This window comes from Nomascus leucogenys, chromosome 10, assembly GCF_006542625.1.
Source record: "Nomascus leucogenys isolate Asia chromosome 10, Asia_NLE_v1, whole genome shotgun sequence".
Lineage (NCBI taxonomy): Eukaryota > Metazoa > Chordata > Mammalia > Primates > Hylobatidae > Nomascus > Nomascus leucogenys.
Genome location: NC_044390.1, coordinates 609,961 through 637,742, shown reverse-complemented (window position 1 = coordinate 637,742; position 27,782 = coordinate 609,961). Strand labels below are relative to the sequence as shown.

The 27,782-nt window shown below is 45.6% G+C and overlaps 1 protein-coding gene across 2 annotated transcripts; it reads right to left on the bottom strand.

Moving 5' to 3' along the window:
• Positions 1-27,340, bottom strand: ZNF606 (zinc finger protein 606). Of its 2 annotated transcripts, none has more exons than XM_004089103.3 (7): positions 26,268-27,340; positions 25,158-25,239; positions 24,549-24,605; positions 23,666-23,754; positions 11,818-11,944; positions 11,429-11,524; positions 1-3,220 (listed from the first exon to the last, which is right to left on the bottom strand). In XM_004089103.3, exons 1-7 carry the CDS (start codon positions 26,784-26,786, stop codon positions 1,239-1,241), a joined length of 2,952 nt encoding a protein of 983 aa, XP_004089151.2. In that variant the 5' UTR covers positions 26,787-27,340; the 3' UTR covers positions 1-1,238. The 2 variants fall into 2 exon arrangements, with proteins under 2 accessions (XP_004089151.2, XP_030675336.1); XM_030819476.1 differs by having other exon boundaries at positions 26,646-27,340.
• Between the last annotated feature and the right edge of the window lie 442 nt (positions 27,341-27,782).

Genomic DNA, 27,782 nt, shown 5'->3' with positions numbered 1-27,782 from the left:
TTTATTTCTCATTGTTTAGGATTTTCTTTTTATTATCAAATCTCTGCTATAGCAACACTGAAGAAAATGGGGAAAAAAATCACTGGAGAGGCAGCATAAAATGGTGGCTGAAAACAAGAACTCTGAAGCCAAACAATCTCAGCTCTACTCCCTTACTAGTTGTGCCCCTTAGGTAGGATCCTTCAACATCTCTGCTTCAGCTTAGCCATTTGTAAAACTGGGATAACAGTACCTATTTCAGAGTTAAGGGGACTAAACAAGTTAACACTTGGAAAGCATTTAAAATAAAGCCCAGCACATAAGTGTTACATGTATTTGTAAAACTTTTTAAAAATCTCAAATTAACTGGGTTAATTTTTCCATGGATCTTTCAGGTCCTTATCCATATACATTTTCTTAGATCTGTTACAGTAAGTATGTATATACAATTCTGTATCCTTTTTATTCCTTCATGTTATGTATACTGATGCAGTGTCCATAATTATAATTTATAGTGATTGCCTAAAACAAATTACAAACTAATTGCCCAACAATGCAGTGATGAGTTACAATGGACGCTGACACACTGGGCTAAGGATCACTTTCTGTCCAGCAACATCAGTCTCACACTCCTAGGCAATAACTTTTCTACCATTAGTCATCTCATTCGTTAATTTTCTCTAAGGAGGTTAATCAACAGTAAATACCCCATTCAATACTATTATTTTTCTTACATTCAGATTTAGCATTTCATATTCTCCTCCTGGGCTCCCAGACCCTCCCCTTGTAACAACAAAATCTGTATTTCTACAATTATGCACAAAATGTTATTGTAGAGTTTTCCATCCAGTACTCCAGCTTGATGCAAAACAGTGTATTTCCAGTCAAAAACTTTTCTCTGCATAAGGTTTTTCCCTTAGCAATTCACACCAATCTACAAGTAGGCGAGAGCTCTTGCTAAAAGATGCCTCATTCTCCACAGTCATGGTCCTCAAGTATGAATTACTGGTAGACCATAGGGGAGTTTAGAATTTTCTTCATTGTTAATTATCTGATTTTGAGTAAGGGCTACATAACTGCTGAAAGCTTTTCCCTATTCTTTTCCTTCACAGGGTTTCTTCTAAGACGATATTTTCTAGTAAATAATGCAGGAGAAGTCTTACTGAACTCTTAATGAAAAATGTCCCCTCTTGATTATGTTTATAGGGTTTTCCTCAATGTCTTGTCAAATGTACAAGAAACGAAAAACTCGCATAAATTCAATTCAGTTTCTCTTCACTGTGATTTCTCTGGTGTTGAAGTAGGGCTGAGTGACCACTAAAGGCTTTTCCACATTCACTGCATATAAAGCGTTTCTCTCCACTATGCATTCTCTGATGAATAATAAGGGAAGAATTCTTACAAAATGCTTTCTCACAATGATTACATTTGTAGGGCTTTTCTCCAGTATGGTTTCTTAGGTGTACAATAAGGGATGAACTCTCATTAAATGCTTTCCCACATTCGTTACACCTGTATGGTTTCTCTCCAGTATGAGTTCTCCGGTGTGCAATGAGGTGAGAACTACAGTTAAAGGATCTTTCACACTGATTACATTTATAGGGTTTCTCACCAGTGTGAATTCTCCGATGAGCAACAAGGTGACAGCTCTGACTGAAAGATTTTCCACATTTATTGCATTCATAGGGTTTTTCTCCAGTATGAGTCCTTTGATGTCTAACAAGGTGAGCCATCTGGCTACAGGATTTTCCACATTTATTACATTCATAGGGCTTAATTCCAGAATGAATTATCTCATGTTTAGTGAGGGCTGAGCGTTCTCTGAATGCTTTGCCACATTCCTGACAGTTATACGGTTTCTCTCCCGTGTGAGTTCTCTGATGGGCAATAAGATGGGAGCTCCAGCTGAAGGATTTTCCACATTCAGTACATTTATATGGTTTTGCTCCAGAATGAGTTCTTTCATGTTTACTAAGGGCTGAGTAGTCCCTAAAAGCTTTTTCACATTCATCACATTTAAAGGGCTTCTCTCCAGTATGCATTCTCATATGGGCAATAAGATGGGAGCTCCAGCTGAATGATTTCCCACATTCAGTACATTCAAAAGGTTTCTCTCCTGTATGAGTCCTCTGATGTCCAATAAGATGAGAGTTCCAGTTGAAAGATTTCCCACACTCATTACAAACATAAGGTTTTTCTCCTGTATGAATTCTCTTATGTACAATAAGATGAGAATTCCAGCTGAAGGCTTTTCCACATTTATTACATTCATAGGGTTTTATTCCAGTGTGAGTCCGTTCATGTTTCGTAAGGGCTGAACGATTCCTAAAAACTTTTCCACATTTATCACATTCATAGGGTTTTTCTCCAGTATGAGTTTTCTTATGTTGAATAAGGTAAGAGCTCCAGATGAAAGACGTCCCACATTCATTGTAGTCATAGGGTTTCTCTGCAGTGTAAGTGCTTGTATGTTGAGTAAGGAATGAGTCATACCCAAAGACTTTCTCCCATTCATTGTATTTATACGCTTTATCTACAGTACCAATTTTTTGATGTTCCATAAAGGATGAGAAATAAAAGATATTCTCATATTCTTTGTAATTATACTGGTTTTCTCCAACATGAAGCCTTGAGTGTTCATTAAATGATGGGCTCTGGTTAAAGATTTGATGGCATTCCTTATATTCATAGAGTTTTTCTCCTGTGTGAATTCCTTTATGATCACCAAAATGTATTATATGATTGAAAGATTTAACAGCATCAGTACATCTAAAAAGATTATCTCCAGTTTGTATTCTTGCAGGGTAAATAGGATGAATGGACTGATAAACAGTTTTGTCATAATCATTATTATTTTCACAGGTAACCTTATCTGCATACATTATGGCTGAGTCACATCTCCAACTTTCAGCACGTGTATCAGGCTTATAGAAATGTTCTATCTGAGAAACTCTCTGAGATGGAACAAAGTTTAAGTTCTGGCTAAACTCTGCCCCAAGTTCACAGAATTCAGAGCTTCTCTGGGATAGTACTTGCTTTTGCATGAAGACCATTTGCCTCATAGCTGTACTCTGGTTCATGTGGTACATTTCTAATTGGTCTTTACATCCCAAAACTTCTAACCTGGAGAACCAAGGATCATCCCATATATATCTTTCCAACTTCATGCCATGGGATTGTTCTTCCTCAAAAATGCTCTGGGCTTGGATCAGTGCTTTGCTTTCAAGATTTCTCACCCATTCTGAAACAGACAGAAAAAAAGCTATGAGAGCATAGAGAAAGACATTAGAATAAAGTGGGAATGGTGAGATTTACTGTCTATATTATCAAAAAGACTAGTATAAATTTGTTTTCAAGTCCAGACTTAGAACTCAGAGAAAGATCATAATAGGGAAAAGAATAGTGAAAAGTAAACAACAGTTAACCAGAATACAAAATGTATACTAAAAACTAATGGAACCATTTAAAAGTACTTTCCATGAAAAAGAAGACGAGGATAAGAATGTGCAAGAAAGAGGCCGGATGCGGTGGCTCACGCCTATAATCCTAGCACTTTGGGAGGCTGAGGCGGGCAGATCACGAGGTCAGGAGATCGAGACCATCCTGGCTAACACAGTAAAACCCTGTCTCTACTAAAAATACAAAAAATTAGCCAGGCATGGTGGCGAGTGCCTGTAGTCCCAGCTGCTCAGGAGGCTGAGGCAGGAGAATGGCGTGAACCCGGGAGGCGGAGCTTGCAGTGAGCCAAGATCATGCCACTGCACTTCGGCCTGCGTGACAAAGCAATATTCCGTCTCAAAAAAAAAAAAAAAAAAAAGAATGTGCAAGAGTTAACTCTGCAGGCCTGACATGCTCAAACCTTGCAAAGGTAGCCTGTTTCCTAACTGGCCCTTAGCCAACTCCTAGGAATTAAGACCTTGGAATGTTCTAACTAGTAAGAGTGTTTTGCATGTTCAAGGTATTGAAGCACATTTACCAACTTATTTAGATATGTGTGCAAACAGTGTCATTCATAGTGATCACCTGCTTTCCCTCAGGGTGGTCTGGAGTTTCAGCGATTGCAGTGAGTCACGTAGGCACTGTGTGCCTGGATGAGCAACCTCTCAATAAACACACTGGACTCCTAGACTCACGCAAGTTTCCTAGTAGACATTTCACACGTGTTGTCACAACTCCTTGCTGGAGGAATTATGTGTGCCCCATGTACGCTACTGGAAGCTTGCACCTGGTCTAACCTCATGCACCTTTTTCCTTTGCTGATGTTGCTTTGTATCCTTTCACTGTAATAAACCATAATCCTGAGTATAATGACTTTTGAGTCCTATAAGTCCTCATAGTGAATCAGTGAACCTGGGGGTGGTCTTGAAGACCCCTGACAAAAGGACTCAGTGAATGTTATGAAGGTTAAAAAAGAAAAAAAAAGAATAAAGCCTTTCATCTTAACAAAAGGTAGCTAGATGAGCACACAAGACCTTTACCAAGTAATGTTTACATTATGCGTGCTCTAACTCACTTTTGTATTATAATGTCCTTCTACTCCCATATCTTGACAAATGCAGAAAAAAGGAGGAGAGGGGTGTTTAGAGAGTATCACCACGCGAGGTCAAGCCAGGATGTTATCTATGACAAAATGCTTTGTTTCCTATGTCATAGAATCCAGTCAATCACACAAGATCCACCAACCCAAAGGGCAAACATCACCAGAGTTTATGGATACCCCTAAAGTTACACTTCTATCCACCACAGAATATTTTTAGAGCAATGATAGATGGACTAGGAAGGCAGCATAGTGTGAAAAAACAGACACAGGAGTTACAGTCTGCTAATCTATATTTGAACAATGGCCCTGCTGCTATCCTTCAGAGAACTTTTCTGATGACTAATGAGACTCAGAATCCAGCCAAACTCCTGGCAAGTTTAATACACAGAAGCTGCCTATTATCACTGCTGAAGCATCAGTCCTCTAACAACCAAAGGAGGCTATATTAGTTTCTTTCTGCTATTGTAACAAATTACCACACATTTAGTGACTTAAGGTAATACAAATTTATGATCTTACCGTTCTGGAAGTCAGAAGTCCAGAACGGCTTTCACTGGGCTAAAATGGAGCTATTGGCTGGGTTCTGCTCCCTCCAGAAGCTCTAAGGAATCCATCATATCCTTGCCCTTTCCATCTTCTAGAAGCTGCCCCAATGCCGTGGCTCACAGCTCCTTCCTCCATCTGCAAAGCTCATCACTCCAACCTCTGCTTCTGTCATCACATCCTCCCCGGGTCTCTGACCCTCCCACCACAATCTTATAAAAGGACCCTTGTGAGTACATTTAGAATCCACTCAGACAATCCAGGATAATCTCCCCACAGCAAGATCCTTAATTTACTCTCATCTGAAGGTCCCTTTTGCCATACAAGGTGCCCCATTCACAAATTCTGGAGATTAGGATGCAGATATCTTTGTGGGGGAAGTCATTATCCAGATTGCCACAGGGTCTAAAGCCCCAGGCAGGTCCCAACAAGAACTAGACCATGCCCTCTCTCTGCTTCTTTTTTTCTCTTTACTGTATGTAATTTCCCCCCTTTTACCACCCAAGTCCATTATTTTTTGTTTAATTTTTTTGAGACAGGGTCTCACTCAGGCAGGAGTGCAGTGGTACCGTCATAGCTCACTGTAATCTCAAATTACTGGGCTCAGGCAATCCTCCCACCTCAGCCTTCCAAGTAATAGGACTACAGGCATGAATCCTGTACAAACCATGCCTAGCTAAATGTTTTTAAATTTTTTATAGTGACAGGGTCCCGCCATGTTGCCCAGGATGGTCTCAAATTCCTGGGCTCAAATAATCCTCCCACCTTGGCCTCCCAAAGCACTGGGATTACAAATGTGAGCCCCCATCCCTGGCCCCCACGACCATTATAACAGAGGTTCTACTCTGCACAACAACTGGCATTTATCATCAATTTCAAGCTCAGCTCTTAAAAGTTACTGAATTATCTTCATATAGATTTTTAAATCCTTCCAGTAAAAGCTTTTACAAATGGAAGCTGACCAATTCCCTGATCAAATGAAAGACCAACTGAAAGACCAAATGAACAGTTCTTGTCCAACTTTATACTCACTCAGTACTTGTAGTCTACTGAGTTTCCAGCACCAGAGACAAGGCAAGAAAGTACGGTCTCCGTGGAAGTCAGAATCTATGTGAAGACAGATCCTACCAAACAGTGATGAATATACATGAAATATCACTCTGAGGCTGGGCGCGGTAGCTCACGCCTGTAATCCCAGCACTTTGGGAAGCTGAGGCGGGTGGATTACCCGAGGTCAGGAGTTCAGGACCAGCCTGGCCAGCATGGTAAAACCCTGTCTCTACTAAAAAAATACAAAAAAATTAGCCGGGCGTGGTGGCAGGTGCTTGTAATCCCAGCTACTCGGGAGGCTGAGACAGGAGAATTGCTTGAACCCGGGAGGTGGAGGTTGCAGTGAGCCAAGATCACACCACTGCACTCCTGCCTGGGCAACAAGGGTGAAACTCCGTCTCAAAAAAAAAAAAAAGAAAAGAAAAAGAAATATCACTCTGAGATGGTGGGGTTATAAAACAGATGCTAAGTGGGTGGGAGACCAAAAAACGAGATCAGCACTAACTGAAGTGATCAAGGATGGTTCACACAAGAGAAACAACATGAGCTCAGCCTTGAAGCACGACCTGGGTACAGACTGACTAGTCACTCAGCATAAGCAAAGGCATGCATGGCATGACCAGTGTGTGAGGAGGAAGATAAGGATACCTGCTGAATAAACTCCAGGAGCTATTCAGGAAATGAGAGAAACAATAGGAAAATTAGAAGGTTTTGAAATCCAGTTGTTTTGTTACAAGGCAATTAGAATCACTGTAGGTTTACTGACAGGGATCTTGTAATGAAAGATTTCAGGGATATAAATCTAGAAATAATACCTGAGGTGGCTAATAACAAGTGAGAATTTCCTCATCAACTTGGGCTGGAATTTTATGAGAAAGGGGCCGGACTGTGAGAGTGATGATGGAAGCTGAATGACATAACTAACATTTCAGAGGAAGAAAATCTTGGGAGTTAGAAGAGAGATTACTTCTTGGAGAGGAAAGAGCTCGAAGTCAAGACGACTTCTCAATCTCCAGCTTAGGGGACATGCAGAAATACACCTCAGAAGATGGGAGAACATCTAGAAAGCAGAGACAAGATTCCTGGTTCTATCGGCTGTGATCAAGGAGACAGCTGAGATGCTTTGTAAAACGGGAGAAGTGTCAGGACAGAGGTGCTGGAATTGCAGGGCTCTGGATGGTAACTAAGAATGGGCAGCACTGAAGGTAGAAGAATTAAAGCTCCTGGAATTCATGAGCTCTTAGGTGAAAGTTTCCAATCTGAATAGAAAACAACTGGCGAGATTCTCCACAAAAGTCCCCTCCATTAGAGTGGGTGGAAGATAATCCAACTTCAGGACTCAAGAAGAGGCTGTGGCACATTGCCAAAAATAATAAGATAATGTGTATAATATCCTACTGTTGAAAACGTGAAAAATAACTACAAATTCCTACGTGCTTGTAGTTGCATAAAGAAACTCTGTTATGCATGTAACAGAAATTACTAAAAGTGATTACCTGGGGCAGAATGTCAGTGAAAATGGCCAAGTAAAGACATCTAAAATTTCACCACTCTGTAAAACCAACTAAAAAACTGGCAAAACTGTCAGAAGGCAATTTTTCAAAATTATGTAAATTAACTAAAGCCTAGGGCGGGCGCAGTGGCTCACTCCTATAATCCCAACACTTTGGGATTTGAGGCAGGCGGATCACGAGGTCAGGAAATCGAGACCATCCTGGCTAACACGGTGAAACCCCGACTCAACTAAAAATACAAGAAAATTAGCCAGGCGTGGTGTCGGGTGCCAGTAGTCCCAGCTACATGGGAGGCTGAGGCAGGAGAATGGCGTGAACCTGGGAGGAGGAGCTTGCAGTGAACTGAGATCACACCACTGCACTCCAGCCTGGGCGACAGAGTGAGTCCATCTCAAAACAAAAACAAAAACAACAACAAAAAAAACACAAAAAAACAAAATTAACAAAAGCCTTGGCCGGGCGCGGTGGCTCACGCTTGTAATCCCAGCACTTTGGGAGGCCGAGGCGGGTAGATCACGAGGTCAGGAGATCGAGACCACGGTGAAACCCCATCTCTACTAAAAATACAAAAAATTAGCCGGGCGTGGTGGTGGGCGCCTGTAGTCCCAGCTACTTGGAGAGGCTGAGGCAGGAGAATGGCGTGAACCCGGGAGGCGGAGCTTGCAGTGAGCCGAGATTGCGCCACTGCACTCCAGCCTGGGCGACAGAGCGAGACTCCATCTCAAAAAAAAAAAAAAAAAGCCTTGCAGCAACCAGGAAACATTTATTCTAGAAAAGTAAATTTTAATAAGAACAGTGAACTATGTGGCGTTTTAACTTACCCTGGTCCCATCTCTGGCTCAGTAACAGCCTTGGAAAATGACAGCCCCCACTTCTGGTACTTCAGTGAGCAGAACAAAGCTGGAGCTTTTTCAAAGCCTCATTCCCAAAGAACAGTCATTACTAGACCTGCCTAGTGGCTCCCTGGAAGACTCCACTGGAAAAGCTGGTCTTTATTTTGCCTGACAGAGAACTCTCACAGTGTTAAAAAGCCTCTAGGGAGGAGGTACTTTCCTAACATTTACAGGCAGTGTTTTAAAGTCACCATTGCCTGAGGTGGTGGCAAACAGGTGGGACCCAAAACACAAAAGATAGAATGAAAGAGCTGAGGAATGAGATGTCTATAGGGACTTTGAGAAGCTCCAACCTAGAAGACTATATGCATACCCATAATAATTAAACTAGGGCCGTGGCGGTGGCTCACACCTATAATCCCAGCACTTTGGGAGGCCGAGGTGGGCGGATCACGAGGTCAAGAGATCGAGACCATCCTGGCTAACACGGTGAAACCCTGCCTCTACTAAAAATACAAAAAAAAACAAAAAAACAAAAAAATTAACTGGGCATGGTGGCACGCGCCTGTAGTGCCAGCTACTCGGGAGGCTGAGGCAAGAGAATCGCTTGAACCTGGGAGGCAGAGGTTGCAGTGAGCCAAGATTGCGCCACTGCACTCCAGCCTGGGTGACAGAGCAAGACTCCGTCTCAATAAATAAATAAATAAAATAAAATAAAAGCCAAAGAGAGAATCCTGAAAGCAGAAAGAGAGAAGAAACTCATCACATACAAGGGATCTTCAATAAGATTAACAGCTTGTTTTTCAGAAACGATTCAGGCCAGAAAGAAAGACAAAAAAACACGACAATCAAGAATTCTACACCCAGTAAAATTATCCTTCAAAAATGAAGGAGAAATTAAGAGATTTCCAGATAAACAAAACGCCACAGTTCGCTGTTAGCAAGCCTGTCCTATAGGAAATGCTGGCTGGGGATAGTGACTCATGCCTGTAATCCCAGCACTTTGAGAGGCTGAGGCGGGGGCATCACTTGAGATCAGGAGTTCAAGACCAGCCTAGGCAACATAGTGAGGTGTGGTTGTGTGCACCTATAGTCCCAGCTACTCAGGAGGCTGAGATGGGAGGATCACTCGAGCCTAAAAGGTTGAGACTACAGTGAGCCATGATCATGCCACTGCACTCCAGCCTGGGCAACCGAGTGTCTTTTCTATCTCAAAAATTAAAATGGAAATGCTAAAGTGAGTCCCTCAGGCTGAAATGAAAGAACATTCAACAGTAACTCAAATTAAAAACAGCAATAAAGATAGCTACATAAGTATAAAAAGACAATATAAGCACAATTCTTGTTTCTAGCTCCTTTTTTTCAGTCTGTTAAAAGACAACTGCACAAAGCAATAATTATAAATCTATATTCATGAACACACAATGTATAAAGATGTAATTTGTGACAAAACAGCATAAAAGAAAGAGGGCAGAGCTATACACAAAGTTTTGGTATACTATTAATATTAAACTAGTATTAATCCAAACTACATTGTCATAAATTAAGATGTTAATTGTAGGGCTGGGTGTGGTGGCTCACACCTATAATCTCAGCACTTTGGGAGGCCAAGGCAGGAGGATTACTTGTGCACAGGAGTTCAAGACTAGCCTGGGCAATATGGTGAGATGTCTACAAAAAAAAAAATTTTTTTTTTTTTTTTTTAATTAACTGAGCATGACGATGCATGGCTGTAGTCCCAGCTACCTGGGAGGCTGAGGTGGGAGGACTGCCTAAGCTTGCGATGCAGAGGTTGCATCGCAAGTCAAGATTGTGCTATTGCGCTCCAGCCTGGGCAGAACAGCAAGACCTTGTCTCAAAAGATGTTAATTGTAATCCCCAGGGCAACTACCAAGAAAATAACTCTAGATTTTATAGTAAAAGAAAAGTTGTTACCTGTGTGTATGCCTCTGTGTATCTGTGTTTTGGGGGAATAACAGTAATGTGAGTAAGAGCAGGGAGTATAAATGAGTTATTTTTGGTGTTGTTTTTTTTAGACAGGGTCTTGCTCTGTCACTCAGGCTGGAGTGCAGTGGTGAAATCACAGCTCACTACACTCTCAACATCCCAGGCTGAAGCAATCCTCCCCTCAGCCCCCTGAGTAGCCAGGACCACAGACATGCACCATAAAGCCCAGATAATTTTTTTAATAAAGGAGATTTTTTTTTTTAGCTTACACATTTTAAGTAGCTTTCAGATATTTGAACATTACACATATTTTAAAAATCTATTTTGTTTGGTATCCAAGAAAATCTAAGTAAGAAAGAACAAAAGCCCAAGCCAGGAACGGTGGCTCATGCCTGTAATCCCAGCACTTTGGGAGCCCGAGGTGGGCGGATCACTTGAGGTCAGGAGTTCGAGACCAGCCCGGCCAACATGGTGAAACCCCGTCTCTACTAAAAACACAAAAACTAGCCGGGCGTGGTGACGGGTGCCTGTAATCCCAGCTACTCAGGAGGCTGAGGTGGGAGAATTGCTTGAACCCGGGAGACAGAGGTTGCAGTGAGCCGAGATCCAGCCTGGGTGACAGAGCGAGACTCTGTCTCAAAACAAACCACAAAGCCCAAAAAACCTATTTTTTTGAAATAAGTGTCTATAGCTATAGGTTACAAGTTTGGCAATAGAGGAAATAAGGAAAACATTTTAAGTAGCTACGTGGATAAGAGGTGACCTTAGAGGAAGGGACCGCAGAAAACAGAAGCCATCAAGAGAGCCAACAGCGAGGGAGGGAAACTGCAGCACATGAAAATGGCTACCTTATTAGGATGGTGGTGCTTCTTTGCTCTAAATCAAAAGCAGCAAGAGAAGAAAGCTCCACAGAGGGAATTCTAAATGTATCTGAGGAAGGTAATTCTTCATGGCCTTATCCCATTTCTTAACAAAGAGGGCTTGGGGGGAAGTTCCTTGTTCAGCCTGGGGTCTGCCCTCACCTGGACCAGTGCGTTGAGGACATGCCTGTTCCACTGACCACGGCTCTTCTCCTTGCTCCAACAGGGAGATGACCTCAGGCTTGGCAATCTGATTTCCTATGCGTGGGAGGAAAAGCATGGAACTCATGTCATGAGGCTTCAGGACAGCCAAAGAAAGCTTCTCTTGCCTATTCCTCCCTGTGACTTCTCAACCTGGGCAGAATATGCAAGGTCCTTCCCACTCCATGCTCTGTAAGCATTAGGAGTTTCGTTCCTGAACCTCAAGGCCCAAGATCATCTCAGCTCTTCTGAGCCACCACCCTCGCCCCTGCAATGAGCTTCTAAACATGGAGCAGCTGAAGGCCTTACCACGGGAACAGCTTCATTTACTTGGGCAGCACCTGCCTTACCCACAGAGAGCAGGTGACCATAGGTCTCCAGCATCACATCACGGTACAGGGTCCTCTGAACAAGGTCCAGCTGCCCCCACTCTTCTTGGGTGAAGTCCACAGCCACGTCCTTGAAGGTCACTGGTTCCTAAAAGAACACAAATGTTCCTTCTCAGCCTGTGACCACCCCCCCTCCAATATTTCCAGGGATGGGGTGAGGCTGACAGCCCTGGGGAGAGAAGACAGGATGTAGAGCAACTGTCGTGGTTATTCAAGAGTCTGACTAATGTGAGTCAGGTCTCATTGAGAACCACTCAAGACCCCATATTTGGTATATACTCTTAAGGAATTAGGTACCTGGGTCCACAATAACCACAGCAAAGCTGAGCAGGTCTCTTCGAAGATTCGTGCCAAATTCCAGGGCACTGGCTATGTCCCCCACCTTGGCAATGCCCCTTTTCTGGAAAGGCAGTCATGTCATAAGGCCTGGACCAGTGCAGCAACAGGCTATGAGCACTGGCTGCAAGCCAGAGACCTTGAGGATGGAGTCTTTGCTCCAACACCCAGATCAAGGACCTGAAAGGGTGATCTGTACATTCACAAGTTGTCTTTCTGGCCATGGTGGGGAGGTTTCCATTCTCAGTTCATCTCTGTCCCAAGGACTGAAGCTAAGGGTGAGCAGGACGCCCCAGAGCAGCCCAGGCCAAGGAGAATCGGTTACAGCTGCCATCAAAAGCACTTTAGTTACAAGCAATCTAAACTGATTTTTTTTTTTTTTTTTAATGAAAGCAAGAAAACTAACTGGAAAGTGAGAAGGAAAAAGCAAAGGTAATCTAAGTCTGATTTTTCCAATGAATACATCCCTCAAGTCCTTTTATTATTATTTTTAAATTATTTTATCGAGACAGAGTCTCACTCTGTCGCCCAGGCTGGAATGCCATGGTGTGATCTCAACTCACTACAACCTCTGCCTCCTAGGTTCAAGTGATGCTCCTGCCTCAGCCTCCTGAGTAGCTGGGACAATAGGCATAAACCACCTTGCCTGGCTAATTTTTGTATTTTTAGTAGAGACAGGGTTTTGCCATGTTGGCCAGGCTGGTCTCGAACTCCTGATCTCAACTGATCCATCCACCTTGGCCTCCCAAAGTGCTGGGAGTACAGGCATGAGCCACTACACCCAGCCTCGAGTCCTTTTAACAAACCAACTCACCGGGCACAGTGGCTCACACACCTGTAATCCCAGCCCTTTGAGAGTCCTAGGCGGGTGGATCACGAGCTCAGGAGATGAGACCATCCTGGCCAACATGGTGAAACCCCGTCTGTACTAAAAATACAAAAATTAGCTGGGCGTGGTGGCACACGCCTGTAATCCCAGCTACTTGGGAGGCTGAGGCAGGAGAATCGCTTGAACCAGGGAGGCGGAGCTTGCAGTGAGCCAAGATCGCGCCACTGCACTCCAGCCTGGACGACACAGCGAGACTCCGTCTCAAAAAAAAAAAAAGAGCCGGGCGCAGTGGCTCGGGCCGGTAATCCCAGCACTTTGGGAGGCCAAGGCGGGTGGATCACAAGGTCAGAAGATCGAGACCATCCTGGCCAACACACAGTGAAACCTCATCTCTACTAAAAATACAAAAAAAATTAGCCAGGCATAGTGGCAGGCACTTGTTGTCCCAGCTACTCAGGAGGCTGTGGCAGGAGAATGGCGTGAACCCAGGAGGCGGAGCTGGCAGTGAGCCGAGATCACACCACTGCAATCCAGCCTGGGCGACAGTGCAAGACTCCGTCTCAAAAAGAAAAAAGAAATCAACTCAGGCCAAGTGTGGTGGTGCACACCTGTAGTCCCAGCTACTTGAAAAGCTGAAAAAAGTGGGAGGACAGCTTGGGCCCAGGAGGTGGAGGCTGCAGGGAGCTGAGATCGTAGCACTGCACTCCAACCTGGGCAGTAGAGCAAAACCCAATCTCAAGAAAAAAAAAAAAAAAATCAACCCCAAGACACCCGCTGAACAGACACGCGTGCAGTATACCGCTCCCACTCCAAGGGTCCTCTGGACCTGTGCCCCTCCTCTTCACAGCTACATCATATCACTTCTACCCAAATACAGCATTTCCTGTGGCCCTCTTAGTCACAGCTTATCAACTGAGTTTGCTGTCTCTGATCTGGGCCAGCCCTCCCTGCTGAATTTTCAGTGTGTCCATTTTTACTCTGTCTCAATTGCTTCCCCTCTACCTTCACATGATGGGCTTAAAACAAAGAACTGCTTGTGCTCCAATAAATATCATACCCTGAAAAGCCAACTCCTACTCAAGACCCCCCAGGCTCAGCCTTACTGTGCCCCATGACAAGGACTGTCCATCCTCTTTTCCACGGCTAAACCTCATCTCTGTGTCCCACATCCTCGGAGGCACAGAATCATCCCTCCTGCAGCCTCACACCCCCTGTAGAGACATCTCCTGCACCCTCGTCCCACTGCTTCTGGCAGTCAACCTCCTCCTGCAAGGTACAGTGCACCCCCACCTTCTCTCCTTCCTTGTCTTCCAGCCTTACCCCAGTGCAGTTCCTTCTCTGCCTTTATTATCCGTTTTCCTGTTCCTTGGTATTGGAATTTTTTTCTTTATATTTATCATTTTTGCTGATCTATATTGAAGGATTTTGGAGCAACAATTACATGATTCTTATTTTTACCAAGCTCTCACCAAGATCTCCCCAATGTCTTGTGATTGCCAAGTCCAAAGTTTGATTTCTGCCTTTACCTTCTTGGCCTATGCAGCATTTGGAAGTGCTGGCCACAACCTCCCTCTATGAAATCCTCTCTAACCCCCATGGTCAATGACAACTTCCTGGTTTTCCTCTTACAGACTGCCCAGACCTCCGTATGCTTGACGACTACTGTTTCTACATTTTATGGTAATGTTAGGTTTTTTTATTTAAATGTAACATGGAGTTGGGAGTGGTGGCTCATGCCTGTAATCCCAACACTTTGGAAGGCCAAGGTGGGTGGATCATTTGAGGTCAGGAGTTCGATACCAGCCCGGCCAAGATGATGAAAACCCGTCTCTACTAAAAGTACAAAAATTAGCTGGGCATGGTGGTGCACGCCTGTAATCCCAGCTACTCGGGAGGCTGAGGAACGAGAATCTCTTGAACCCGGGAGGCAAAGGTTGCAGTGAGCCAAGATCGCACTACTGCACTCCAGCCTGGGCGACAGAGTGAAACTCTGTCCCGAAAAATAAATAAATAAATAAATGTAATATGGACAGAGAAGTGCACAAAATCTATGCTTGATGCACTTTCACAGACCAATGGCACCTGGGGAAACAGCTAGGCAGCTGTGCTAATGGCCCAGGGTGCCTCTGACCTTGTGCTTGTCTTACACATCCTAACCTCCCTGAGGTGGCACCTTCCTAGATGGCTTCAGTGTTCACCTACACTTAACAAGGTGCAAACCCACATCCTAATGGCTGACCAGCTGGTAGACTAAGCCACAAATTCACTTCCCACCCCTCCCAAGACCCCAATGGAATCATTTTATGTTTAAAAATAGAGGAATTACATCTAATAAACACGAGAGGAATGAAACCATTAGAGCGGTTCTGCAGTCCCTAATAAAACAGTGGACAGTGGCAATGACCATCAGTGACTGCTCAGCTGCAGGTAAAAGGCAGACAGGGAGCTTTATAATGGAGGGGTCAGTCTGACAATACCTGCACCCACTAACCCATCATACCTGAAGACAGGACAACCAGACACCATGTGCCCACTGATGCAATGCAGTATGAAGAACCCAGCACCACTTAGGAAAGTATTATAAAAAATACTAAATGAATCTACTCAGACCTCTAGTCCAAAAACTAGCTAACAGGAGACGAGGGGATGGAGGAACTTATTAAATGACATCATGAAGGCAAAAATCAGGCAAACCAACAAGACCAGTGACCTAGTTTCTTCAGCATATGAAGCATGTGCAGTGTGTGGGCCTTGTTTGGATCCTGATTTGAACAAACCAACAACTGTAAAAAGATATTTTAGAGACACGTAGAGAAAACAATATGAACTGGGTATCAGGTGACATTGAGGAATTATTGGTAATTTGCTGAGTATGATAAAGGTAGTGTGGTTTCTTTCTTAAGGGTACGTATCTCTTAGATAGATACACAGAAACACTCACAGGTGAAATGATACAATTCTGAGATTTGCTTTCAAATCCTCCAGTTTAAAAAAGGTTGTGCTGGAACAGATGAAAAGAAATGCAGAAAGTGGAAAGCTGACAGCTGCTGAAGCTGGTCAACATGGGTGCTTGCAGCAGGCTGAATAACACCCCCCAAAAGATGCCCATGTCCTAATCCTAGAACCTGTGACTGTTATCTGAATGATAAAAGGAACTTTACAGACATAATTAAGAATCTTTAGAGGGATTACCCTGGACTATCCAGGTGGCCCAATGTAATCACCAAAGTCCTTATCAGTGAGAGAGGGAGGCAGGAGTCAGAGCCACAGGAGATATGACGCAAGCAGGGGTCAGAGTGATGTACTTTGCAGATGGAGGACAGGGCATGAGCCAGGAAGCAGGCTCCCCTTGAGCCTCCAGAAGAAACACAGCCCTGCAGACCCATTTTAGACTTCTGAGCTGCAGAACGGTAGAATAAATTCATGTGGTTCTAAGCCATAAAAGTCTGTGGTAGTCTATTACAATAGCAACATAAAACTAAGACATAAAACTAAACTAATACAGGGTTCATCTCCTACTTTGGGGTTCAAAAATCTCCTGAATAAAAAGTTGGTTTTTTTTTTTTTAAAGAAAGTTAAAGAAATAACCCAGCCAGTGAAAAAAAATGGGGGCGTCAGCACCCTGAATTCCACTCATTCCTCCAAGAGGCAGAAGAGATAGATGAAGGTGAGGCTGACCAACCAGACTAGAGGCGATTCCAGCCCCACACTAGGAGGCACCACGGTGAAGGAGGTGCTTCCTGCAAGAGGACACTAGGAGAGGCAGGAGTGAGTCAGGCTGAAAACAGAGCAGGTGAAAGTCTGCACTGGAATAGCTTTGCAAGTGCCCCACCTCGTGGGTGGTAACGCCAGCAGCCACGTACTTATACCCGGGCAAAAGTCCCAGGAGCCTCCTCAGACTTGAGACTGCGGCTAGGTTCTCAGGCTGCCCAGGTGAGTGGAGACCTCTTCAGTCCCACCAGGTGGGGAAGAGAAGGGAGTCTATGGCCTCACAGCTCTGTATCTATGAAACTGGAAGCACAGCTGACCAGCTGACCCTGGCCCACGCAGGCCCATGAAACCCAGGGCATGCCTCACCAGGAGCACAGAGGGGAGTGGAAGGCACCAATCAGGAATCAGATCTACGCAGCTGCAGTAGAACAAGACTTCCAGCCTCACAGCCCTGCCCTGAGAAACACAGACGGACCAGACGACTGCTGGACATGAGAAACACCTGATGCACAGATAAAGAGACTGAACTAAGTAGCCACGAGGTCAGAGAATCCAGACAACAGCCACATTCAACTTTCAAAGACCTGTTAATTCCTATTCTCAGATTCTCAGACCAGAGTGATTTCAGTATAAAGTGGGACAGGATGCTACAAGAGAGGCTGAGAGAATAGGAAAGCCTTCACAGACTAAGAACAGAACAGAAGACACAGCAACTAGTTCAGGAGGCCCTAGAGAGTTCTGTTGTGGTCATCAGGCCCCCAGCCCGCACCAAAAAAAGGACATGGAATATAAAGAGATCAGAGACACGACAATTTGTTCAGGAGGTCCACCACCTAACAGAAGAGCCCAGAAAGAGAACATAAAGGAAAAGAACAAGAGGGAATTACTACTTTTTAAATAACACAAGACTTCTTAAAATAAGACACACAAAAACACTAGCCATAAACAAAGATAGACACATTTGACAAAAACATACCAACATTCAAACATCTGACTGATAAGACACCACCAGTTAAGACAAGCTACAGACTGGGAGGAGTTAGTTGATATGTGATAAAGAATTAGGATTCAGAATGCGTGTGAAATAGCTACATTAAAGTCAGTCTCTAGAAATCTAGGGATGGGGGAAGAGAAACAGAGAGAAGGAAATACAGATGGCCAATAAAGACATCAAAAGGTGCTTAAGCTCACTAGCAGTCAAGAAGATGCACATTAAAGGAATGCAATATACCTTTCTGGTCCTGAGGTAGGCAAATATTTAAAAGACCTGATAATGTCAAGTGTTGACAAACATACAGGAAAATGGCTATTTTCTCCCAGAGCAGGGAGACTGAGAAGTAGCTTCGCCCCCTTGTAGAGGTATGGGGCAGCACCAGTAACACTGAAAGTACATACCTAGCCGGGCATGATGGCTCATGCCTGTAATCTCAGCACTTTGGGAGGCCGAGGCAGGTGAATCGTGAGGTCAAGAGATGGAGACCATCCTGGCCAACATGGTGAAACCTGCCTCTATTAAAAATACAAAAATTAGCTGGGTGTGGTGGCATGCACCTGTACTCCCAGCTACTCGGGAAGCTGAGGCAGGAGAATCGCTTGAACCCAGGAGGTGGAGGTTGCAGTGAGCTGAGATCGCACCACTGCACTGCAGCCTGGGCAAGAGTGAGACTCCGACTCAAAAAAAAAAAAAAAAACTAGTACATACCTAAAACCAGGTACAATTCTGCTTCTAGAGGTATGCCTAGATAAAAACTACATAAACATTTGCACAAAGTGAAGTTACAGGAATGTTCACACAGCTTTCGCTGGAGCAGCAAAAACAATGGGGGAAACAGGAACTTATAAACCTGTCCATAAAAGAAACTATGAACACAGAGGTGCACTTCTCTAATGGATACACTTGGCAGTGCAAAAGGAACAAGCCTGACTTCTCTGTATCTATCAGCATGGATGGACCTCAAAGTTCAAAAAAAGAAAACTATAGGAAAACTACACATAGAAAAAAATCATTGGGGAAACAAATAGATTGTTGGGCCGGGTGCAGTGGCTCACACCTATAATCCCAGCACTTTGGGAAGCTGAGGCAGGCAGATCACTGAGGCCAGGAGTTCAAGACCAGCCTGCCCAATATGACAAAACCCCACCTCTACTAAAAATACAAAAATTAGCCAGATATGGTGGCACATGCCTGCAATCCTAGCTACTTGGGAGGCTGAAGCACAAGAATCCTTTGAAATCGGGAGGCGGAGACTGCAGTGAGCTGAGATCACGCCACTGCACTCCAGTATGGGCAATGCAGTGAGACTGCCTCAAAAAAAGAAAAAGACTGGCTGGGCGCGGTGGCTCATGCCTGTAATCCCAGCACTTTAGGAGGCTGAGATGGGCGGATCACAAGGTCAGGAGATCGAGACCATCCTGGCTAACACCGTGAAACCCCGTCTCTACTAAAAATACAAAAAATTAGCCGGGCTTGGTGGCGGGTGCCTGTAGTCCCAGCTACTCGGGAGGCTGAGGCAGGAGAATGGCATGAACCTGGGAGGCGGAGCTTGCAGTGAGCCGAGATCGCGCCACTGCACTCTAGCCTGAGCAACGGAACGAGATTCTGTCTCAAAAAAGAAAAAAAAAAAAAAGAAAAAGACCGTCTATGTCCATATAGTTTATCATCTATGTATGCATATGAAAATGAATTAGCTGTGTACAAACTGAATCCATGAGTGGTTGCCTGAGAAATGGTGGAAAGACAGAGTACTATGTAAAAGAAGAAAAACGTAACAAATATGATGAAACAGTAATAATTGTTCACTGACGGTGAACATTTGCTTCCTTTTTATACTTCTCCGTAATTATGAAATTTGTCAAAATTAAAACTAAAATAAATTTCAAAAAATTTAGAAATGAAAAAGGGGACATTTTCAAACTGTAAGCCCCATGGGCTAAAAAGCAGGAAGAAAAAAAGGAGCTGCCCCCAGCTGAATATGTAACCATGTTTGGGCCCACAAATCATGGAGGCCTCATCTCAAGGATGGTAAGGGGACCGGGCACAATGGCTCATGTCTGCAATCCCAGCGTTTTGAGAGGGCAAGGCAGGCAAATCACCTGAGGTCAGAAGTTTGAGGCCAGCCTGACCAACACGGTGAAACCCTGTCTTGATTAAAAATACAAAAATTAGCCAGTGTGGTGGTACACACCTGTAATCTCAGCTACTCGGGAGGTTGAGGCATGAGAATCCCTTGAACCCGGGAGGGGAGGGTGCATCAAGCCGAGATCGTGCCACTGCACTCCAGTATGGATAACGCAATGAGACTCTGCCTCAAAAATAAAAATAAATGGATGGTAAGGGGACACAGTAAACACCTTCAGCCTAGAATTGCAAAGGAAAATGCAAAACCAAAAGGCCAGAAGGAAGAGATGGTGGAAGACAGGAACCTAGTCTCGAGGGCTGTGGAGATGAGAGGGACCCTTCAAGGGTAGGAGAGGAAATGCAGGTTTCACTGTTGCCTGATGCTGAGGGGAAAGGGTGCTAAAGAGAGAAGAGTCCTGCTAGAGGGAGGAGCAAACCCTTCTGGTCCACAGGTCACCCTCATGAGCTGCATTTGCATTTTCCAATTACATCCTAGGATGACTTGCAAAAGTGTTTCACCCAAATTCTCATAAACATTCTTGCACACATCACTTTGTACACACATATAAGCATTTATCTAGGCATTCTAAGCACTTTATGGAATCTGCTAACAAACCAGCCACACATTTAAACCCTTTGAGAGTCTGAAGGAGAGAAGACCAAGGGTGCTGAGCTGGGTCTCAGATGTTTGCTGACAGATCTTGCCCAACTGCTCCCCTTCAAGGAACCTGGGGCAATTCAGATGGCTTCTATGCTAGATTTCATTGCAGAGAAGGAAAACATAACTAGACTGCACATCCTCAAGTCTGACCAAGATGGGTGCAGATTATTGGTGTTTTATGTACATAATGTTTGTTATGCAGATATCATAGGTGGACTGTTACAGAGGGGTTTGAATGCTTCTATATTTGGAGAGGCTGGTTGGGGTTTTTTAGATGGAATGAGATATTATCACTACAATTATTATTTTCCCCTATTCCTAGAAATAACGGGATCTGGGCTTCTGTAGTTAAAACCTCACTATTCAACATACTTCCATAAATGGACTCTTCAGATAATGAGGGATGACAGCATTTGATGTTTTCACCAGATAAATGCTTTATTTCAATAAATACTTAACTTGGAGGGAACAATAAAGGAACACAGGGTTCTTTTGCATTCCTGAAGATTTCACTAGTTAAAAACACACAGCAGTCAAATCCGAGTTTCCCACAGGAAAAAATCCAAAGCGAGTGTGGGGGGGGTGGGAGGGGGGCAGCCAGGAGCATGTTATCAGAAATCACAACTCTTCAGACACTGGAGGGTGTTGTTATTTTTAATTCTGTTTTATTTTTTCAGCATTAACTTGGATAATTCTCAGAAAGCCTAGCATAAATTAACAGCAGAGTGTAGCATAGTGGTTAACAGGGCTTCTTCGCAGTGTTTTATTACAGCTAACTTCTACTCCTCAGAGTCTGATTCAGGGGCCATCTTTCAGGCTAGCCTAGCTTCACTACTGATGATTCTGTTTTAGGATTTAATAATGACTGTACATTGTAACAGCAGCAAACCTCATAGTTGCCCAAGTTCTGATGCCAGGCAACAATCACCTTTCATCATATGGTTCAGGCCCTTCTGCTTCCCATCTCACCTGGACCAGGAATAGCAACGCTGCCACGTGGGGACAGCATACTTATGATGCACTTCACCTACCAGATTTGAAACTGTGGGCGGTTTCAATAATATTTTTTAATTTGAGGGGGAGGCACAAAGTAGACATCATTTTTAAATCTTGTTTTATATCCAAGTATCTCACATCTGCTTGATTCATTATTTTAACTTAAAAATAAAAGACCTAAAAAAAAGTAATGAAACTCTTTATCTTTCATCGCAGAGTTAACACAGTAAATGTAACTTTGATGAATTAGGAAAAACCAATTTAAAAAATCTCCCATTTAGAAATACAGAGACAACTCTAAAAAACTGAAACAGGAAGTTAAAAATGGCTGCCTCCGTCATTTTTTACAATGTAATTACATTGTAATTACATTTATTACATTTCCATTGTAATTACATTACATTAAAAGAAATATTGACACAATGCTACAATATGGGTAACTCTTGAAAATGCAAACATTATGCTAAGTGAAAAAAGCCAGACAAAAAAGCCTGTGCCATATTATGATTCCATTTTTATGAAATGTCCAGACTAGGCAAATTCATAAAGACAGAAAGTACACTAGTGGTTGGGAGGGAGTAGGGGGAACGGGGAGTGACTACTAACAGGTACAGGATTTCTTTTTAGGGTGATGAAAATGTTCTAGAATTAGATACTGGTGATTGTTGCACAATTCTGTGACTATACTGAAAACCACTGAATTACACACTTTAAAAGGATAAACTTTATAGTATGTCAGTACCATCTCAATAAAGCTATTATAAAAATTTTTTTAAGTGGCTGCATCTGGTGAGGAAGCTGGGCAGGAGGAGGGGAGAGACATGACACCTTTCCTAAGTGACTCCATTGTCCTATTTCTCTCAGGAGCCACCCTGTCCCCATCATCACAAAGGCCCCTGCTTTGATTTCCTTATACCTCTCCTCCCTAGCTCCAAGGCCTTGGTCAGACTGAAGCCTGAAACACCAGCCTGCTTCCCACAGCCCTCTTCTTTCCAAACCTATCACCACATTTCGGACCCTGGTGCCGCCTGATCCCAAGACTTCTGAGGCTCTGCAGCAGGCATTCAGGGCCTGGCTGGGTTCATCCTGGCCTCTCCAGCCTAAAATCTTTTTTTTTTTTTTTTTTTTTTTGAGACGGAGTCTCACTCTGTCGCCCAGGCTGGAGTGCAGTGGCACAATCTCGGCTCAATGCAAGCTCCGCCTCCCGGGTTCACACCATTCTCCTGCCTCAGCCTCTCCGAGTAGCTGGGACTACAGGTGCCCGCCACCACGCCCGGCTAATTTTTTTTGTATTTTTAGTAGAGACGGGGTTTCACCGTGGTCTCGATCTCCTGACCTCGTGATCCGCCCGCCTCGGCCTCCCAAAGTGCTGGGATTACAAGCGTGAACCACCGCGCCCGGCCCAGCCTAAAATCTAACTGGAGTCAGTCTCACTCAAACACTGGTCACATAGTGTGCTGCCTGCCACCCCTGACCCCTGGGGTGCTGCAGGAGGCCAGACCCCCACTCACCGGGCTGTGCCCAACTGGCTGACGCATTCTTTTCACCTCTCGGCCCAGGTCTCCCAAGCAGCCTTCCCCTCCACAGTAAAAGCTGACCTCCACACAGACTCTGTCCCATCTCCTGACTCATCAGGTGACTGAACTCCTGCAGGCCTACCCTACCCGTCTCAGGTTTCTCAGGTCCCACACTGCATGTGTGGTTCCAGGTAAGCCATGAGATGTCCTTAGCTGAGTGAATAACCCTGGAAAAGGGTCTGGGAGCTCCTCAGGGTGAAGGCTCACACCTGTCCTTGTTCCCTTCACAGCAGGCACAGCAGGCACTGCACAGCATCAGCCTAAATCGGGTGCTAAAGACATGAGTGAAGGTAGCAAGAGAGAAGAGAAGTGGGGCTGCCAGCCAAAAGGGCTGCCCCTCATGCCCCACAAGAAGCCAGGGACAGTCGGGGCTCAGTACTGGGGACAGACTGGTTGACAGCAAGGCTCTGAGTCACTAAAAACGGCCTGATTCTCCCTACCTGCTCACAGGAAGGATTAACTTCCAGTTGCTTCCTTCCCTACCCAAACTCCAACTGTTGTAAACTGGAGAGCCACATCAACTGGGATGACCAGGGATAACCTGGACATCATCCTTTGGGAACAGGACAGCCCCATCTCACCTGAACCTGGGCTGCTGGGAGCCCAGTGGCCCTCCTCCCCTCCTCAAGGCGCCCCTCCACGTGCCAGGCAGGATCCTGAGGACACAGAGCTAGGAAACAAGAAAAAAGTCATGGAGGCAGCTCTCGCTGCCAGGAGCTCACCTTTCCTTCTGAGGGGCTGACAACCAGCCCCCGCCCCTCCCCCTTGAATGAGGGAAGAGACCCATTTCCTCATTCTATAGATGAAGGAATTTGGGCTCAGAGAAGGTTAGGAAAGTACCTGAACACATGAATCTCTCATTGGCCCCCCTGTGCTATTGGGTACCATCTCTGAGAAGCAGTGTCTGGTCACAACATTCCTGGGCCTGAACCCTAAATGGCCACACATGAATTCTCATGCATCTTGAGATGACACCATCACCTTACTGCTCACTAGTTTTCTTTTTCTTTTTTTTTTGAGATGGAGTCTCGCTCTGTCGCCCAGGCTGGAGTGCAGTGGCACGATCTTGGCTCACTGCATGCTTTGCTTCCCAGCTTCATGCCATTCTCCTGCCTCAGCCTCCCGAGTAGCTGGGACTACGGGCGCCCACCACCACACCCGGCTAATTTTTTGTATTTTGTTTTAGTAGAGACGGGGTTTCACCATTAGCCAGGATGGTCTCGATCTCCTGACCTCATGATCCGCTCACCTCGGCCTCCCAAAGTGCTGAGATTACAGGCGTGAGCCACCGCGCCCGGCCACTAGTTTTCTGATCCCTCCTTGTTCCAAATCTGCACAGAGACAGATCTGGACCACCTGCCCTAAAGCCCCAGCTGGTCCCCATTCTAATCCCCAGCTGTGGCAGAGCACTACAGCGAGAGGCCACAATATGGCAGCCCACAGCTGACTGCGCTCTTGACTCACCCCAGGAGGCCCATGGGTCAACAGCTGTCATCCCCCAAGACTGGTCCGTAAGGGCACCTGCACAGAAGGATCAGGTTAGGACTGTGACACCAAACCTAGTGATTCAAGGTGACAAAATACAAAAGAAGACTGACTCGCTAATGGGCACTATAAAATTCCATAAACAGAGCCCAAGGGCGTGTAAAAAAAATCCAACATAAGCTGGATTCACACAGGCAACGCACAGGTGAGTCACTGTTACTTAACACAGTTTTCAAGTTACCAACCAATGCTACATAAGTAAAAACAATAAAAGGTAAAAATATATATGGGAGCAGTAGAGACAATATTTTATTATATGTATCACTGTTGTTTAGGAAACCCCACAGACCACCAGAAAAATTTCTTAAAACTAACAAAACCTCTCAGGAGATGACTATAAAACACATAAAAGTTAGTGTCTTTTATGCCAACAATTTTCCTCCTTTACCACCAATCAGTTCTAATTTTGTACCAAGATAGACAGATCCCCTTCCATCCTCAAAAGTCCTCAGCCCATCACCAGCTCTGACCCATGACTGCAGCAGCTAATGTTAGGAGAGGCCCAGAAGAAACACAATTTGGACTCACCCCAGGAGGCCCACGGGTTGATGGCTGCCATCCCGAGGACTGATTGACCAGGCACCTGCCCGGGAACACTGCAAATCCCAACCTAGTGACAAATATGAAAAAAGACAAAACTAGTCCTTTCTCAAAAAAGACCAAGTGGGAACAAAGAAGGGAATCCATCCACAGAAGCAACAAAAAAACTTGTAAGGAGCATCGTAAGAAAAGAGAATTTACATGTCAAAAAAGTAACACAATTCCTGGAGCGAAATGAAGGGTAATTTGCATAAGCCGGAAAAAAGAGCGTGATCCTGAATGAGAGGGTACAAATTTGTCAGCTATTCCCAAGAGACAGCCAGTCACAACACAGATGGAACTTCTGGGTTAATTTGACAACAATTATTGTAAAATCAACTTGCAATCCTCATATATTAGTGGTTGCCTAGAGCTGCGGGAAAAATGAAATGGGGAGTGATTGCTTAACGGGAACAAGGGTTTCTTTGTGGGGTGATGAAATGTTCTAAAATTAGATAATGGGGATGGTTGCACAACTTTATTAACATACAATAAAACCAGTGAATTGCACACTTTTAAGTGGTTAAAGTGAACATTGTGTTATGTAAATTTAATCCCACCTCCAAAAAAAATTCACGTCCAAGATTTACTAAGCCTAAGCTTGTGTGTGTGTTGAGGACTTAGAGATGGGCCTGGCGCCCAGACCCCTAACTCCTCAGGTTCCAGATCTTTGTACAAGTCAGCAACCTCTCGAATGGATTCCTGGGTATGTGTGTAAAGCACTAGAACACACAGTGGGCCTCAGGAGCACCGGAATCAGCGCGAAAACGCAGAATGCAAACAGTATTTTGCACCGTTATTTGCAACTTGACAGTGACCGCCGCCGTCACCGCATGTTTAAGGGAACCCGGAGCTGTTTCCAACCCAGGTCTGACGTCCTTCACAGTGCTTTGTGTGAACCGGCGCGGGGAGAAACGACGACTGGGGAATGAACGGGGTTATTCGTCCCATCAATGGCCTCAGAAGCATCCTTATCACCTGCTTCCAGAGCTCCCGACCCAAATTTCCTCCGCAAGACCGACGCGGCCGCGACGCTCCAGAAGCTCGTCCCGGCCTCACCTGGCTCGCGGCCGGCGGTCCCCCTTGAAGGCGTCGCAGCAGGCTCGGGGTCGCCCAGCCTGGGGCGTTTGGCTTTTGTCCCGCGCCGAGGTCCGGCCCAGGAGTGCGCTTGGGAGCTCCAGGCGCGGCCTCGGACACAAAGGCGCGCGGAGCCGACATGCAGCAGAGTTCACCCAGGCCCGTCCGGCCAGAAAAGGAAGAACGCCCGGAGGCGGGAGGCCGGAGGCAGGCTTCTGGCTGGAGAGCCGAGGGCAACGAGGGCGCAAAGCCGGCGCGGAAAGGGAAGGCGCAGGACCCACCCTGGCGCCGCCTCCCCGCGCCAGCTCTCATGACCCCCAAGCCACTACTGCCGCCCCACAGCCCGAGCAAAGGCCTCACCTCAGCCGCGGACAATGGCGGTTGCTTCCCCGGCGTCGACCGGGGCGCGCCGCGGGGTCTGCTGGGAGCTGTAGTTTCAGGCGGGCACTTCCGGCGTCGGGCAGCGGCGCGGCCATGACAGGTGCCTGGGCCGCACCCCATCGCCCTACCTGGGCGGGTTTGGGACCTTTCTGGCACCTGCGGCGAAGCGGGCGGCAGGGTGGACTTTGTTGTCCCGTCCCCAGATCACCCTCCTCCACCGCCGCCTCCCACTGCAAAAGGGCCTGGGTAAGTCCCGCCCCGCGGGCCTCAGTTTGCCCATCCGCAAAATGGCGCCTCCTGGCCCCGGGTTTCCCGGGAGGAGCTCGGCGAGTTCTCAGCGCTCTCAAGGGATCCTTCCATTTGGCGTTCGCAAGATTGTGCGAAAGTGGCTGCTGTTATTCTCTTTAAGATAAGGAACCTAATTCGAGCTACCCCTCTCTGTGAAGCCCCAGGGCTGAGAATGTCAGGGCTCCTTCCCAGGTCTCTTTCCAGAGGACAAGCTTTATGGGAGCATGGGTTACCAGCGACGTATCCTCTGAGTTTTCCTGTATCAATATGTATGAAGCGGTTCGGGAGCGGTGGCTCATTCCTGCAATCCCACCACTTTGGGAAGCTGTGGCGGGAGGATCGATTGAGTTCAGGAGTTCGACACCACCCTGGGCAACATAGCGAAACCACATCTCTAGGAAAAAAACACAAAAATTAGACCGGCGTGATGGCGCGCGCCTGTAGTCTTGGCTACTCAGGAGGCTGCGGTGGAAGGATTGCTTGAGTCCTGAAGGTCAAGGTTGCAGTGAGCTATGATCGCACCACTGCACTTCAGCCTGGGCAACAGAGCAAGACTCGGCCTTAAAACAAACCAAAAAACAGGCCGGGCGGTGGCTCACGGCTGTAATCCCGGCACTTTGGGACGCCAAGGCAGGTGGATCGCCTGAGGTCAGGAGTTCGAGACCAGTCTGGGCAACATGATGAAACCTCATCTCTACTAAAAATACCAAAAAGCCGGGCGTGGTGGTGGGCACCTGTACCCAGCTACTTGGGAAGCTGAGGCAGGAGAATCGCTTGAACCTGGGAGGCAGAGGCTGCAGTAAGCCGAGATCAAGCCATTGCACTCCA